The sequence below is a fragment of the Pristis pectinata genome, chromosome 20 (assembly GCF_009764475.1).
Source record: "Pristis pectinata isolate sPriPec2 chromosome 20, sPriPec2.1.pri, whole genome shotgun sequence".
Taxonomy (NCBI): domain Eukaryota; kingdom Metazoa; phylum Chordata; class Chondrichthyes; order Rhinopristiformes; family Pristidae; genus Pristis; species Pristis pectinata.
Genome location: NC_067424.1, coordinates 33,849,823 through 33,865,193, shown reverse-complemented (window position 1 = coordinate 33,865,193; position 15,371 = coordinate 33,849,823). Strand labels below are relative to the sequence as shown.

The window sequence follows — 15,371 nt, the reverse complement described above, 5'->3', positions numbered from 1 at the left end:
CAGAAAAGATAGGTTTTATGGAGAGTTCTTTAAAGGAGGCGAGAGTTAAAGAAGTTTCGAGAGGAAATTCAAAATCAAAGGACCTTGGCAGCTGCTACCTTGTGGTAAATGCATTTGTCTACGGATAGTTAATCATGTTACAGTGGGAGCCTGACATGGCCACTGTAAAGATACATTTCAGGGATGTTGTGCCTTTCACAGCCACTGGCCGTACAATGCCTTCAAAGCTGTTCATCTGAAACAAAAACAGAAAATAATGGAAACACTCAGCAGGTCAGGCAGTACCTGTGGAAGGAGAAACAGTTAAAGGGTCATTACATGACCTGATAAATCTATACTTATAGAAGAACAGTTCTACTGCTCAGAGGAAAATGATTTGGGGCAACTTCTGTGATCCAGATATTCTGTTGTCCAGCACCAGTCAGGTCCCAAGGGTGCAGACTAGAGAGTTTCAGCCTGTACTCCTATTAATACATCATCCCTTCTTTTATTGCACAGTAGTATAATAACACTTCGAGTGAATATATGAGTTTAAAGGGAGCGCAGTAAACAGAACCAGGTGAGCTAGATTTCAAACCATTGGGATTTCCAAAAAAAGAAATCCACGGGGATCAGTGCTGGGACCCTTGCTGTTTGTAATGTACACAAATGATTTTGGTTGAAGGTGTGGGACGCAAGGGGAATAAGTTTGCAGATGACACTCAGATTGGTGGAGCTGTTGACAGTGAGGAGGGTAGTCACAGGCCACAGGGTGATGTCGGTGTGTTGGTGAAGTGGACTGAGAAATGGCAGTTGGAGTTTAATCCTGATAAATGTGAGCTGATGCATTTTGAAAGTACTAATGAGGCTAGGGCATACACCATGAAAGGTAAGGTCCTAGGGAGCACTGAGGAGCAGAGGCACTTTGGTATGCAAGTCCAAAGATCCTTGAATGTGGCAGCACCGCTAGATAACGTGGTTAAGGAGGCATATGGGGTTTTGGCTTTCCTTAGCTGGGGCAAGGAGGTTATGCTCTAAATTTATAAAACTTTAGTCAGGTCTCAGCTGGAGTACTGCCTGCAGTTCTGGTCACCACATGATAGGAAGGATGTGATGGAGAGTTTGCAGAGGAGATTCACCAGGGTGTTGCACGAGATGGAACATTTCAGTTATAAAGAGAGACCAGAGAAAGTAGATCTGTTCTCCTTTGGGAGGTTAAGAGGGGACATGATTGAGGGGTATGAATAGGGTAGACTGCAGAAATTTTTCCCTTTATCAGAGGTGAATAAAAGTAGGGGATACAGATTTGGGGTACGGGGCAGAGATCTAGAGGGATCTGAGGGGGAACTGTTTCGCCCAGACAGTGGCGAGTCCCTGGTACACACTGCCGGAGAGAGTGGTGGAAGCAGAGTCCCTGACAGCATTTAAGAAGTGTCCAGGTGAGCATTGAATAGCCCAGGCAGAAAAGGCTATGGACCAAGTGTTGGGAGGCGGGATTAATACGGAATGATTGTCCACTGGTCGGCATGGACGTGGTGGACCGAATGGCCTGTTTCCCTGCTGTACGAGTCTAATAGGATGGCGGGTTGTGTAATGTTTGTTGAGTCCGTAAGTGGTCAAGACACGGTGACCCGCAGACGAACAATCTACTCCCTCACAAACTCGACTGGCACTAGGACCCGTGGGGGTGCAGCGTGTAAGAGGAAGTGATGCGGGTTGCCGTGGAGCAGGAAGTGGGGCCGGTCCGGGGCTGCAGCAGCGGCGGGAGGTGAGGCGGAGCCGCTCCGGCATTGCGGGCGCTCCGAGCGGTGGGTGAGGCGGAAAGTCCCGCGGCGCCGGGGGCTTGAGAGTGAGCAGCAGCTGGGGTTGGGCTGGAGGGGGGGTGACACATTGTGGCCCAGCGCTGGGACCCGGGGCTGCGGGTCCCCACTTCCCCCCCCCCCCCAGCGCTGTGCGGGTCGCCCCCCCCCCCAGCGCTGTGCGGGTCGCCCCCCCCCCCCAGCGCTGTGCGGGTCGCCCCCCCCCCCCAGCGCTGTGCGGGTCGCCCCCCCCCCCCCAGCGCTGTGCGGGTCGCCCCCCCCCCCCAGCGCTGTGCGGGTCGCCCCCCCCCAGCGCTGTGCGGGTCGCCCCCCCCCCAGCGCTGTGCGGGTCGCCCCCCCCCCCCCCAGCGCTGTGCGGGTCGCCCCCCCCCCAGCGCTGTGCGGGTCGCCCCCCCCCCCCAGCGCTGTGCGGGTCGCCCCCCCCCCCCCAGCGCTGTGCGGGTCGCCCCCCCCCCCAGCGCTGTGCGGGTCGCCCCCCCCCCCCAGCGCTGTGCGGGTCGCCCCCCCCCCCCAGCGCTGTGCGGGTCGCCCCCCCCCCCCCAGCGCTGTGCGGGTCGCCCCCCCCCCCCCAGCGCTGTGCGGGTCGCCCCCCCCCCCCCAGCGCTGTGCGGGTCGCCCCCCCCCCCCCCAGCGCTGTGCGGGTCGCCCCCCCCCCCCCCAGCGCTGTGCGGGTCGCCCCCCCCCCCCCAGCGCTGTGCGGGTCGCCCCCCCCCCCCCAGCGCTGTGCGGGTCGCCCCCCCCCCCAGCGCTGTGCGGGTCGCCCCCCCCATCCCCCCATCCCCCCCCATCCCCCCATCCCCCCCCATCCCCCCATCCCCCCCCATCCCCCCATCCCCCCCCATCCCCCATCGCTGTGCGGGTCGCCCCCTCCCCCAACACAGGCATTTTCACAAATAGGGATTTGCTTGCAACCCTCAACAAACGCTTGTATTAACACAATGCAGCTCACCTGTTACCATCCTTCACAACAAATTAAGTTTTTGAGAGTTTTTTTTCCAAACTTACTTCTATCTGCACTTTTCCAGGAGATTTGGATTTATTTCATATGCTCAGCTCTTGACTGGGTAATCACACTTGTGAACAATTCCTTGGGTTAAGAGGAGAACAAACGTATCTGCCTATCTAGTTCAGTAAAGGACGCGGTGTTCCACCTTGCTAAATTGGTTCTCTTTTAAAACTATTGACTGGTGAATACATGTGTGCTATTTTGATTCATAAAGCCCCAGTTTTAATCCTTAGCGTCACCTAGGAATGCCTTTACCAGACAAAGCAATGGAGAAACTCAACAGGTCAGGCAGCATCCATGGAGGGAAATGGACAGTCGACATTTTAGGTCGAGACCCAACATTCCTGAACTGAAATGTCAACTGTCCATTTCCTTGCATAGATGCTGCCTGACCTGCTGAGTTCCTCCAGTGCTTTGTGTGTTGCTCCTGATTACAGCATCTGCAGTATCTAGTATCTCCAACTCCACCCCGCCCCACCCCCCAGATTCTACCCCTCACCTCCCCACTAGGAGGCAATTTATAGGAACCAATGTAACTACCACCCGACATGTTGTTGAGGTGCGAGGGGAAACCCACGTAGTCACAGGGAGAACATGCAAGCTCCACATAGACAGCACCAGAAGTCAGGATTGAAGCTCTACTCGCTGTGCCACTGTGCATGATCTGAAAGAACCTTCACTCCTTGAATGGATGCAGACAAAAACCCTCCTCATGTTTAAAAAGTGCCTCGATATGTGCTTGAAGAGCTGTAACATGCAGGACACAGTACCGATTACAAGATGCTGGGATTAGTCTGGGTAATTCTCTTTTGACCAGCTGAAATGCAATGAGTGAAATGGCCTGCTTTTGTGTCATCAAATCTCTATCAAATTACGCTGGAAGTTACATTTATCTTGGGTTTCCTTGTGGTAAATTCAGTGACCACTGTAACTGAGCCAGAGAAACCACTCATGTTCCAGGTTCAGTTTCTGTGCCGAGTGGTTGTGTTCCTATTGCCCTTGACCTGGGGATAGGGTTGAGAGTCAGGGTTTTCAGGATTCTGGTCATGGTTGCTATACAGGGGAGATGTAAACATATTTACTGGGTTTGCCTGTTGTTGACCCTGAATGGATGATCTGCTTGTTTATGAAGAGTAACACTTGGGACTGACTTCAAAGCCCTCACAACCCTCTTGGGACCTAATCCCGTTAAGGAGTTGGCTGCTTTAGGAGAGGAGGAGAAAATGCAATGAAAAATATTCTTTCTCAAATCCCCAATAAATTCTCAGACAATAGGAGCAGAAATAGACCATTTGGCCCTTCGAGTCTGCACCGCCACTTTGAGATCATGGCTGATCCTCAACAATCAATATCCTGTTCCTGCCTTGTCCCCATATCCCTTGATTCCCCTATCTATAAGAAACCTATCTAGCTCCTTCTTGAAAGTGCCCAGAGAATTGGCCTCCACTGCCCTCTGAGGCAGTGCATTCCACAAATTCACAACCCTCTGGGCGAAGAAGTTTTTCCTCCCCTCTGTCCTAAATGGCCTAGCCCTTATTCTTAAATCATGCCCGCTGGTCCTGGACTTACCCAACATCTGGAACATATTTCCTGTCTTTATCTTGTCCAATCCCTTAATAATCCTGTATGTTTCAATCAGATCCCCTCTCAATCTTCTCAATTCCAGCGTGTACAATCCCAGTCTCTCCAACCTCTCAGCATAAGACAGTCCCGACGTCCCCGGAATTAACCTCGTAAACCTACACTGCACGCCCTCTATAGCCAGGATATCCTTCCTCAACCCTGGAGACCAAAACTGTACACAATACTCCAGGAGTGGTCTCACCAGGGCCCTGTACAAATGCAAAAGAATCTCTTTGCTTTTGTACTCAATTCCCCTTGTAATACAGGCCAACATTCCATTAGCCTTCATCACTGCCTGCTGCACTTGCTCGTTCACTTTCAGTGACTGATGAACAAGGACTCCTAGATCCCTTTGTATTTCCCCCTTACCTAACTCCACACCATTCAGATAATAATCCGCCTTCCTGTTCCTGCTTCCAAAGTGGATAACCTCACACTTATCCACATTAAACTTCATTTGCCAAGTATCTGCCCACTTACCCAACCTATCCAAATCACCTTGAAGTGGGAAACAAAATATTATCAGTACCAGCATTCCATTAATCACAAACCCAACAATTTATCTCTATTCCTTAGCGATGGCGTGCACTATCGAGAAGGTGCTGGCTGATGCAAAGGCCTTGGTGGAGCGACTGAAGGATCATCATAATGCAGCAGAGTCCCTCATCGAGCAGACCACCACGCTCAACAAACGGGTGGAGGGTATGAAGGAAGTTGGTACAGGAATCTCAGATCGGGTAAGGCAAAGATCAGTGGACAATGAGGCCGAAGCCTCCTAAGGAATGGATCCCTAGGTCCATGCCTTTATGCTCCCTGATGTACCAGTGCTGCTTATAGTCCACATATCTTTCTGCTTCCAGCTTCCCCTTGGTTAACATTTTCCCTGTGCATTTTGACCTTAGGCTTTGCAGCCACTTGTGGCCACAATCCTGATTGACGATGGTGTCTTGGCCTTAAGAATTAATTCTTAGAATGTCCAGATTTCTGGTTGGGCCCACATTGATTATCCTTGCCTCACTGCTCTGGAGGTGGTGTTGGTGAGCTGCCTATTTGAACCATTACATTGCGTGGTGAAGATGATTCATTGAGACTCCACCTTCGTCCCATCACTCCTAGCACAGCCTTCGATGCTGATTTAGTCCCGATGCAGGGTCTCGACCCAAAACGTTGACCATCCCTCTGCCTCTACAGATACTGCCTGACCCGCTAGACTCACTAAACCTGCTCAGTTTATTTTTTTGCTCCAGGTTACAGTATCTGCAGTCTCTTATGTCTCCAGTCTTCCTTTATCTCTCATTTCTTGCAAAAACAGCCTGTTTTGACCAAGTTGCTAGTCCTTTGATCTTCATCTCCCTTTTCTTAGCTCATTATCCTTTCCGTAAATTGCAAGGTACCCTTCTATATGCCAACATAAATGCTAGAATTGGTAGATTGATTACCGAGTGCACCTGTAGTTATTCCACTCTTCCATTTACTTGACCTTTGCGACATTTTCCCCTGGGTACGTTCAGGATTCAGCCATTGAGTGGGATTTTTTGCTCAACTTTTCAGTGGGGGTGGGACCTTCTGGTGATCCAGATCACATCGTTACACTGACTCCACATGCGTGCAGGAGTACTAAAGAGAAAGAAGAGCAAGCCTCATGAAGTGCGCAGGCAAACAGGCTTTGAGACTCTCAGGCAAGATTTATGCCAGGTGTTATTTCTTCATTTATTTTTAATTAAATGAACTTGTGCCAACAGATGTATAAATGTTTTTTTTTATGAACATGGATGCAATTTTTTTAGTAAAGTGCATAACAGCAGCAGTGGACCAGAGGCTCCAAAAAGAACAAGGGTAGAACAGTGATGGTTCAAACTGTGAATTGCTGTGCAATTTTGATCTTCCTTTACTTTCAGAACCAGGAAGATTTTGCGAAGCTGAAGAAGTTGACCAGTTACAAACCATACGCCCTCCTTTCCCAGGAGAATACACAGATACGGGATCTGCAGCACGAAAATAAAGGTTCCTCTTTTTTTAACCAATTAAGACCTCTCCATTTGGTGAACCAATGACAGGTTATTCTGGTTCAGAAAAATACCAGAATCCAATACTAACAGCTGTGTTATGGCTTGTTTCAGGCTTACCAAAGCTGAGGGATTTCCTGCCGGCTAAATTGGATGTTATGTTTCCTTATCCCCAGTGATTACATCAAATCTGCAGATTAAGTAAAGGTCATGTCTGGATTAGAGCTCCTTCTTCAGTATCCTCACAAGCTGAAACTTTAAGGTGCATTCCCTATTGAACAATATAACCACTTCCAGTGTTCTCCCTTACCCAAGGGTTTTATCTTAACTTTTTCCTGTGGTTATTCCTCTCTCTCAGGAAATGAAATAAATAATGTTCATGGAAAAAGCAACTTCTGTCTGTGGAACAATAAGCACAATGAGTTAGTCAATTCATCAGGTCACTACTTTTTGGTCGAAGTGGCATTGTCCAGTTGATGAGAATTCATTCACAAATTATACATTTCTTGATGCAAACTCTCCCTCCCTCCTCTTCCCCCCCTCCCCCCCTCTCCCTCCCCCTCCCCCCCTCTCCCTCCCCTCCCCCCCTCTCCCTCCCCCCTCTCCCTCCCCCCTCCCCCTCCCCCCCTCCCCCTCCCCCCCTCTCCCTCCCCCTCCCCCCTCTCCCTCCCCCCTCCCCCCTCTCCCTCCCCCCTCCCCCCCTCTCCCTCCCCCCTCCTCCCCCTCCCCTCCTCCCCCTCCCCCCTCCCCTCCTCCCCCTCCCCCCTCCCCTCCTCCCCCTCCCCCTCCCCCCCTCCCCCCCTCCCCCCTCCCTCCCCCCTCCCTCCCCCCTCCCCCCTCCCTCCCCCCTCCCCCCCTTCCCCCTCCCCCCCTTCCCCCTCCCCCCCTTCCCCCTCCCCCCCTCCCCCCCTCCCTCCCCCCCTCCCTCCCCCCCCTCCCCCCCCTCCCTCCCCCCCTCCCCCCCCTCCCTCCCCCCCTCCCCCTCCTCCTCCCCTCCTCCTCCCCTCCCCCTCCCCCTCCCCTCCCCCTCCCCTCCTCCCCTCCCCCCCTCCCCCCCCTCCCCCTCCTCCCCCCCTCCCCCTCCCCCTCCCCCTCCCCCCCCCCTCCCCCTCCCCCCCCCCTCCCCCTCCCCCTCCCCCCCTCCCCCTCCCCCCCTCCCCCTCCCCCCCTCCCCCCCCCCCCCCCCTCCCCCTCCCCCCCTCCCCCTCCCCCCCTCCCCCTCCCCCCCTCCCCCTCTCCCCCTCCCCCTCCTCCCTCTCCCCCTCTCCCCCTCTCCCCCGCTCCCCCGCTCCCCCTCTCCCTCCCCCGCCCCCCCTCCCCCTCCCCCCCCCTCCCCCCCCCTCCCCCCCCCACCCCCTCCCCCCCCCCCCCCCCTCCCCCCCCTCCCCCCCCTCCCCCCCCTCCCCCTCCCCCCTCCCCCCCCTCCCCCCCCCTCCCCCCCCCCCCTCCCCCCCCCACCCCCCCTCCCCCCCCCTCCCCCCCTCCCCCCCCCTCCCCCCTCCCCCCCCCTCCCCCCCTCCCCCCCCCTCCCCCCCCCTCCCCCTCCCCCCCCTCCCCCTCCCCCCCCCCTCCCCCCTCCCCTCCCCCCCTCCCCTCCCCCCCTCCCCCCCTCCCCTCCCCCCCCTCCCCTCCCCCCCCTCCCCCCCCTCCCCCCCCCCTCCCCTCCCCCCCCCCCCCCCCCTCCCCCTCCCCCCCCCTCCCCCCCCTCCCCCTCCCCCCCCCTCCCCCTCCCCCTCTCCCCTCCCCCCCCTCCCCCTCCCCCTCCCCCTCCCCCCCCCTCCCCCCCTCCCCCTCCCCCTCCCCCCCTCCCCCCCTCCCCCCCCCCTCCCCCTCCCCCCCCTCCCCCTCCCCCCCCTCCCCCTCCCCCTCCTCCCCCTCCCCCCCCCTCCCCCTCCCCCTCCTCCCCCTCCCCCCCTCCCCCCCTCCCCCCCTCCCCCTCCCCCCCTCCCCCCCTCCCCCTCCCCCCTCCCCCCCCTCCCCCCCCTCCCCCCCTCCCCCTCCCCCCCCTCCCCCCCCTCCCCCCCTCTCCCCCGCTCCCCTCCCCCTCCCCCGCTCCCTCTCCCCCGCTCCCCCCCCCTCCCCCTCCCCCCCTCTCCCCCCCCCTCCCCCTCCCCCCCCCTCCCCCTCCCCCCCCCTCCCCCTCCCCCCCTCCCCCCCCTCCCCCCCCTCCCCCTCCCCCCTCCCCCCCTCCCCCCCCTCCCCCCCTCCCCCTCCCCCCCCCCTCCCCCCCCTCCCCCTCCTCCCCCCCTCCCCCTCCCCTCCCCCCCTCCCCCTCCCCCCCCCTCCCCCCTCCCCCTCCCCTCCCCCCCTCCCCCTCCCCTCCCCCCTCCCCTCCCCCCCTCCCCTCCCCCCCCTCCCCCCCCTCCCCTCCCCCCCTCCCCTCCCCCCCCTCCCCCCCCTCCCCCTCCCCCCCCCTCCCCCCCTCCCCCTCCCCCTCCCCCCCCCTCCCCCTCCCCCTCTCCCCTCCCCCCCCTCCCCCCTCCCCCTCCCCCCCCCATCCCCCCCCTCCCCCCCTCCCCCCCCCCCTCCCCCTCCTCCCCCTCCCCCCTCCCCCCCCTCCCCCCCCCCCCCCCCCTCCCCCCCCCCCCCTCCCCCCCTCCCCCTCCCCCCCTCCCCCCCTCCCCCCCTCCCCCCTCCCCCCCTCCCCCTCCCCCCCCCTCCCCTCCCCCTCCTCCCCCTCCCCCCCCTCCCCCTCCTCCCCCTCCCCCCCCCTCCCCCTCCCCCTCCCCCCCCTCCCCCCCCCTCCCCCTCCCCCTCCTCCCCTCCCCCCCCCTCCCCCTCCCCCCCCCTCCCCCTCCCCCCCCTCCCCCCCCCTCCCCCCTCCCCCCCTCCCCCCCTCCCCCTCCCCCTCCCCCCCTCCCCCCCCTCCCCCCCCTCCCCCTCCCCCCTCCCCCCTCCCCCCCCTCCCCCCCTCCCCCTCCCCCTCCCCCCCCTCCCCCTCCCCCTCCCCCCCTCCCCCTCCCCCTCCCCCTCCCCCCCTACCCCTCCCCCTCCCCCTCCCCCTCCCCCCCTCCCCCTCCCCCTCCCCCTCCCCCTCCCACAAATCTGCAGCCCTTTATTGCCTTCACCTATCACCCCCTAGAATCTGTCAGTATCTCCAACCTTCCCTCCCCCACCTGACTCCATCTTCCAATCAACCCCTCCTCACCTGGATCCACCTATCACTTGCCAGCTCTTCCCTCACCCCAACAGGCTCACATTTTTTTATATACCAGCCATCTCCCTCTTGGTCCAGATGAAGGTTCTCAACCTGAAATATCAACTCTCCATTTCCCTCCACAGATGCTGCCTGACTCACTGAGTTCCTTCAGCAGCTTGTTTTTTTCCTTTCTTTGGACTGGAATTAAACCAATAATCCCAGAACATAGGTGCTCTGAAATGACATCTGCAGAAAATGCGAGTAATTATTCAGAATATAAATTATTTCAGCACTTCTTTTCATAACTCTGCAGAATAAAACTGTCCAATGGTACATTCACTGAGCATGTATACTTCTTGAATGTAGTTGTCACTGATTGTTATGGAATACTTTCCTCAACAAGGATACATGGGAATAGTCTTGTAACTTTATACTACATGCTTTCACTGCAGTTGCTTTTCTGTTCTCCGGTTACTGTAGCTATCCCATTTTGTTCTAATCTAGAGCTAGTTGAAAATATTGTGATTGCAAGATGATGATTTTCCATGCAGGAAGATGCATTATGCAGTATAATCAAGAGTGTTGTGAACCAGTGGGATTCCAGTTTCAAATTGTTGCAGGCCTGTGTAGTGTTTGCTGATTTTTATCAAGGTTGAGTAACGCATCATAATTATCTTCACTGTCTCTGAGTTAAAGAGAGGGAAGTCGGTCAGTGTGCCCACCACATAGTGTTCCCAGCAAGTACTATGTAGTACTAAAAAACCTTTAAAGCTACCCCATCAAAGACTAAAATATTTGATGAAGATACTTAGCACGGGAAATTTCTTTTGGCTAACTGCAGAAGGGTGAAGATAGTCTAGTATCTTGCCATTGGGAACACATGAAGTAAGCAGGTTATTCACCTTGGTAAGCCAAGATGTGAAGTGAGAATGAAACAGTTTATATTGGTTCATTCAGATGCAAATTACTTGCTTTCTATCTGAAAATAGTATTGAGATACCATGTGAGTATTCTGAGCCATTACAGAGTGGTGATGTAGTTTGCTCGGGAGACATAAGACTTTGGGAGGAGGAATAAAAGACATTTAATCTACAGTTTCCTTATTACATATCAATGCTACTGTAAACTAATGAGGTTGATTTCCATGGTTAGTTAACAACTCAATCATTGGGGTGTCACCTTACTACCAGGATGTTGAAGTAAACAGAGGAATCTTGCCTTTTCTTCTGTAGAAATTCCTACGAAGGTGGCAGGCTCATGCAGTGTTGTGTGGTCTACAGACATACAACTGCAGTTGATGTAGCATCAAGGCTTATCCTGGGCATTCTTATTACCGAGTGGGTTGAGATTAGTGTGGTTGCCCCTTAACTTGCTGGTGGTTGTCTTGTTTCTCTCAGAGCTGTGGCTTTCCCTGGAAGAGCATCGCTATGCTTTGGAGCTCATTATGAGTAAATACAGAAAGCAGATGTTACGACTTCTAGCCACGAAGAAGCCAGATAGTACACCAATCACCAACTTGTACCAGGAGCATTCCCAGGTAACAAGCTGCATTCCCATGTGGATCTTAGTTTAAACCAGAAAAAAATCTCTCTCGAAAAGGCAGGTTTTAGTAATTTTGTATCAGTCTGATAGTTAAGGTGAACTGAGATTGGCAAAGATCCTTAACCATGCTAGATCTCTTTTTCCTTCCCATTACATAACGTTTGGTGTTCTGCAACACTTTCTATTGCTTGGGATTTGGTGTCAATTTATATCAGTGATGTAAAAACTGGGGCTCCAGCAGTGGCATACTATATCAAGTGTGACAATAAACTTATGAAATTTTTATTGTCCTATAGTTATTCAGACATGAACAAGGCAAAAGACCAACACCCTGAGATATAAGCTTCCTTGTTAAAGTACTGAGAATACTTTTACAGTGCATTTTCACTTGATACCTTTATTATTCATAAGTAAGTAATGAATTCAGAGATATTTAAATTCCTTTTATATTATTTAGATTACACACATGACTTCCATTATTTATGAAAACTGGTTTATTGTACTTATGTTATTCATAGTTTCACAATTTATTAAACAAATCTATGGTCTGGTAAACTTGCACTGATGCTAGGCCTTGTAGTAGAGTCCTCTCGCTATGACTGCCACTGAGGGATTTTCTATGAAGGCCTCAGCACACAAAACAGTATATAAAATGTTAAGTCAGGGATCTGTCAAGTTGCAAGGTGACACCGAACTTGGCAAATTATTTGACTGTGTGGAATTACAAATAAGAGCCTGAATGTATCTTGCTCAGTGTCCATGTGTTCATACAATGTGACAGGTTTGGAAGCACAGGCTGATTTTTCAACATGCTCTGAACTCAAGGACACTTGGGTCTAATGTAGCATCTAGTCACTGATCTCACTGAGATCTGCTGTATTTCAGATGGCTCTTTCAAATATCTATATTGTGTTGGGTTAAAACATTTACAGGGCTGACCTTCAGATTCTCCACTTTGCTGGCTTCAGATTTTCTGGGTGATGCTTTTTGCTGCTTCTTGCACTTCCAGGAGCTGCAAACTCACGTAGAACAGATATGTGGCATGGCGTCAGTAATGAGGAAAGCTATTCAAATGGACGATCCAGAATACTGCCAAATTCAGGAGAAAATAGCCCAGCTGGAGGTAAGCGTTTTGAGTGTGTGCTCCACAGGATTTCACATAGCCACAGCACACACGCTGTACTGTCGTGATACAACAGACAACACCTGCTTCCTGTCAGCGTAGCCAGTTTCCTGTCATTGTGCTTCACTGTGATACTTTAGCAAGACATACTGGTTGACCTTGTGGTTGGGAGTGTTACATTGCAGTCCTGGGTGGGTTGGCGTTGAGGGTAAAAGATTCAAAAGGCACAGTTATATGGAACAGTGACCACATAAGGAACTATTGGGTCACACTTGCTCCTCGCCAAAATTGAGTCCCATTCCAGAAAACAAACATAATGCTCCAATTCTTTCACTGTCACTAATCAACTCCTTGGATTTCTCTTCCCTGCAGGCTCCACCTTGTCTTTCAACAAGAGTGAAGAGATTTTTTTGTCCTTAAGGTTAAGATCATCCAGTTTGTGGTTTAGCCACTGTGCATTTCCTTTATCTCCCAAGCTGTTCTTTGCACCTGCCCTGGTTCTAGCCCTGAAATTATATTTTTCTTTATCTATTCATTTACCAGCTTTGAGCTCATTGTTTTCATGAGACCCCACCTCCTGTTCCTTTGATCTCTTTGCCTCTAAGCTGCTTGTCTTTTCTGTGTGATCTCCAGTTTGGCTTGTATCAGATATAGGGCAAAGGATCAGAACTAGATTTGAGCCTTTCTTCCTGTGAAATGTTACTCATCTCCAGCCACTCTGTGGACTTACATACCATCAGTCAGACCATCCTCTTTCGAGCCCTCTCCTCGATTGTCCAGCTCTTAAACCAGAAATTTGTAACTGAAACACTTAAAGCTCCAGTCCCTCTACCGTTCCTACAGAGCACCCCCGGAGTCCATCCTTAGCTCCCATCTTCACCTCATTCACCCTCTAGGCTGCAAGATCCACTGATGTGGAGATGTCTTCTACATTTAATAATGACACTCCAGCATTTCACTCAGACCCTTCCCTGTCTCCACAGCTTTTATTTATGTGAGACTAGTTGGTAGGTATTCAACAACAAGGCTATCATAGCCAAGTCTAATCCTGTTTGCATCTAGTTCTGGCAGCAGTTGTGGGTGGTACATTTTGACTGTGATCGCACTATTATTGAATATGTTACAATTCACTATTGGAGCTGACAGTTTGCTATATTGTCAAACCCGATAAACCTGCTGCTTGGTAGGAGCTGCACCTTCAGAAATGCACTAAAGGATAGGAGGGAGTCGAGGGACTCAAATGATTTGAAAATAACTTAAAATACAATGTCTCATGGGTTTTTTAAAATTTTGTTTTCAAGCTTGAGAATAAAGAATTACGGGAGCTTGTGTCATTCAGTAAGGAAATATCTCTTCAGGAGAACGTTGTTCAACCTCTTCACTGTGGAAAGTAGCTGCTCACTGTGCTGGACTGTCCCTGAATCAGGTAGCTGCATTGACTTATAACCACTTGAACGGTGCCTCCAACTCATAACTGGCTTCCTTGCCGCCAGTGTTACAAAGACTGGAACAGAGCTTGAAGTTTCAACTAGAAACTACTTTTTTTATTTTAATAAGAATTCCTGGTAAAATACTTCCATTGGCTTAGGGGAAGCTTTGAGTTTGCAGGTGTGCTATTCCCCATTACAGCTCCTCCAATATTGACATTAGTATCCAATGCCTGCTCATTTTGCACAATCTCTTTCTTGGAAATAAATGAGATGAATTTAGCCACTGGATCTCTTCAAACCCTGGATTTGTTCCATAATCATCAACAAGATAAGAACCTTGAGTTTGTCAAATCCATTTCTGCTCTTTATTTCCAATTGGTTCTCCATCAAGAAAGAATATCTGCACCTTTTAATGCACTGCAGTGAGCCAGTTAAGAAATAGTGGTCATCTACTCTAACTTTCAAACTTATGACTTGAGTATGATTAAAATCGTGATGGAGAGCAACATTGATAGTTAGTTGGAATTTTCTGATGCAGTCACATTGGCCAAAGAAGCCGCAAGTTTTATTCTCATTACGTTACCTAATCTCAATCAAAGTCTCACTGCCTTTGGCCTCAATATTCCAACTCCAAAAGAGAAAAGAATAAGCTGGGAACCTTGGCCCTTGTCCCAATTGTTGGATTTTTACTGGACAGAACAGCAGAGACTGTGTGTGTGTGTTTGCGCGCGCGCGCGTGTGCGCCTCAAGAGAAGATAGGTCAGACTTAGCTGTGTTGGCTCATACAATGAAATAGCCTCCTAATTTTAACAATTCCAGGCTTATAAGACACGCATGGACCTGGATAAGGCACTGAAGAACTGATGCTGTCAGTGTTATCCAATGTGGGTCCCCACCTTTAGAAGAGATGGGGACGGCAGATAGAAAACTTGTATAGAACAAACAGGCAACAGACTTGTGCTCATGTTTCCTCTGTGCCTAGTACACACACAAGTGGAGTAATTGTAGCACTTCTCTCCTTGATCCCACCGCTGGTAAATCCCTTAGAATTTACAGAACAGAAATCGGACTTTTGCCCCAGCTGGTGTTCCAGCAACGTGTTAACCAGTCCTGCTACCTGACTTCTCTTCCTTCTTTCTTTCTCCCATCAATGCAAGTGTAGGATTGTGGCCAAAAGGATCCATTCACTGAGTTCTGGATATGTTCTATATTATCCACTTTTCCTGTTGACACAAAGTGCTGAGAAAACGCTGTGTACAATGGATTGAAGGGGAGAGGCAGTACTGGGTCATCTGCGGCAGGAGCTTTGCTTGCCCTTTACACTTCTCTGATAGCAGCCTAGGGTTTGAGTAACAGAAACTCTCTCGTGCATCTCATTTAGAAGCCTCTGAAGCTAAAGCTGGAATCCTTTAATTTGTGTGGCCAAGACCTACTGTTTGTAAATGCCCAAATAAATTTCTTACTGAATTTTTTAAACCATTGTTCCAAGGCGTATAGTGTTTTGTGTGTTTGTACTGAATGTTACTTACTGACTCATGATATAGAGATATGCCAGAGCCCCAAACACATGCTCTTATCTGGGAAAACTATATTTAGAACTTCCCCTTAAACCACAGGCGGTGCAACACTTGTCCTTTCACCTCTTCCCTTCCCACCATCCAGGGACCGAAACGGTCTTTCCAGGTGAAGCAGCAATTCCCTTA

The 15,371-nt window shown here is 52.3% G+C and overlaps 1 protein-coding gene across 4 annotated transcripts; it reads left to right on the top strand.

Annotated features, from left to right (window-relative positions):
- The first annotated feature begins 1,581 nt into the window (after nucleotides 1–1,581).
- LOC127580789 (suppressor of IKBKE 1-like) lies at nucleotides 1,582–15,155 on the top strand. 4 transcript variants are annotated; one of them, XM_052034680.1, is made up of 6 exons: nucleotides 1,582–1,747; nucleotides 5,005–5,165; nucleotides 6,327–6,432; nucleotides 10,971–11,110; nucleotides 12,125–12,238; nucleotides 13,540–15,155. In XM_052034680.1, the coding sequence occupies exons 2-6, from the start codon at nucleotides 5,007–5,009 to the stop codon at nucleotides 13,630–13,632; spliced, it is 612 nt and encodes a 203-aa protein (XP_051890640.1). In that variant the 5' UTR covers nucleotides 1,582–1,747; nucleotides 5,005–5,006; the 3' UTR covers nucleotides 13,633–15,155. The 4 variants fall into 4 exon arrangements, with proteins under 4 accessions (XP_051890640.1, XP_051890638.1, XP_051890639.1 ...); XM_052034678.1 differs by having other exon boundaries at nucleotides 1,713–1,787; XM_052034679.1 differs by having other exon boundaries at nucleotides 1,731–1,828.
- Nucleotides 15,156–15,371: the final 216 nt, after the last annotated feature.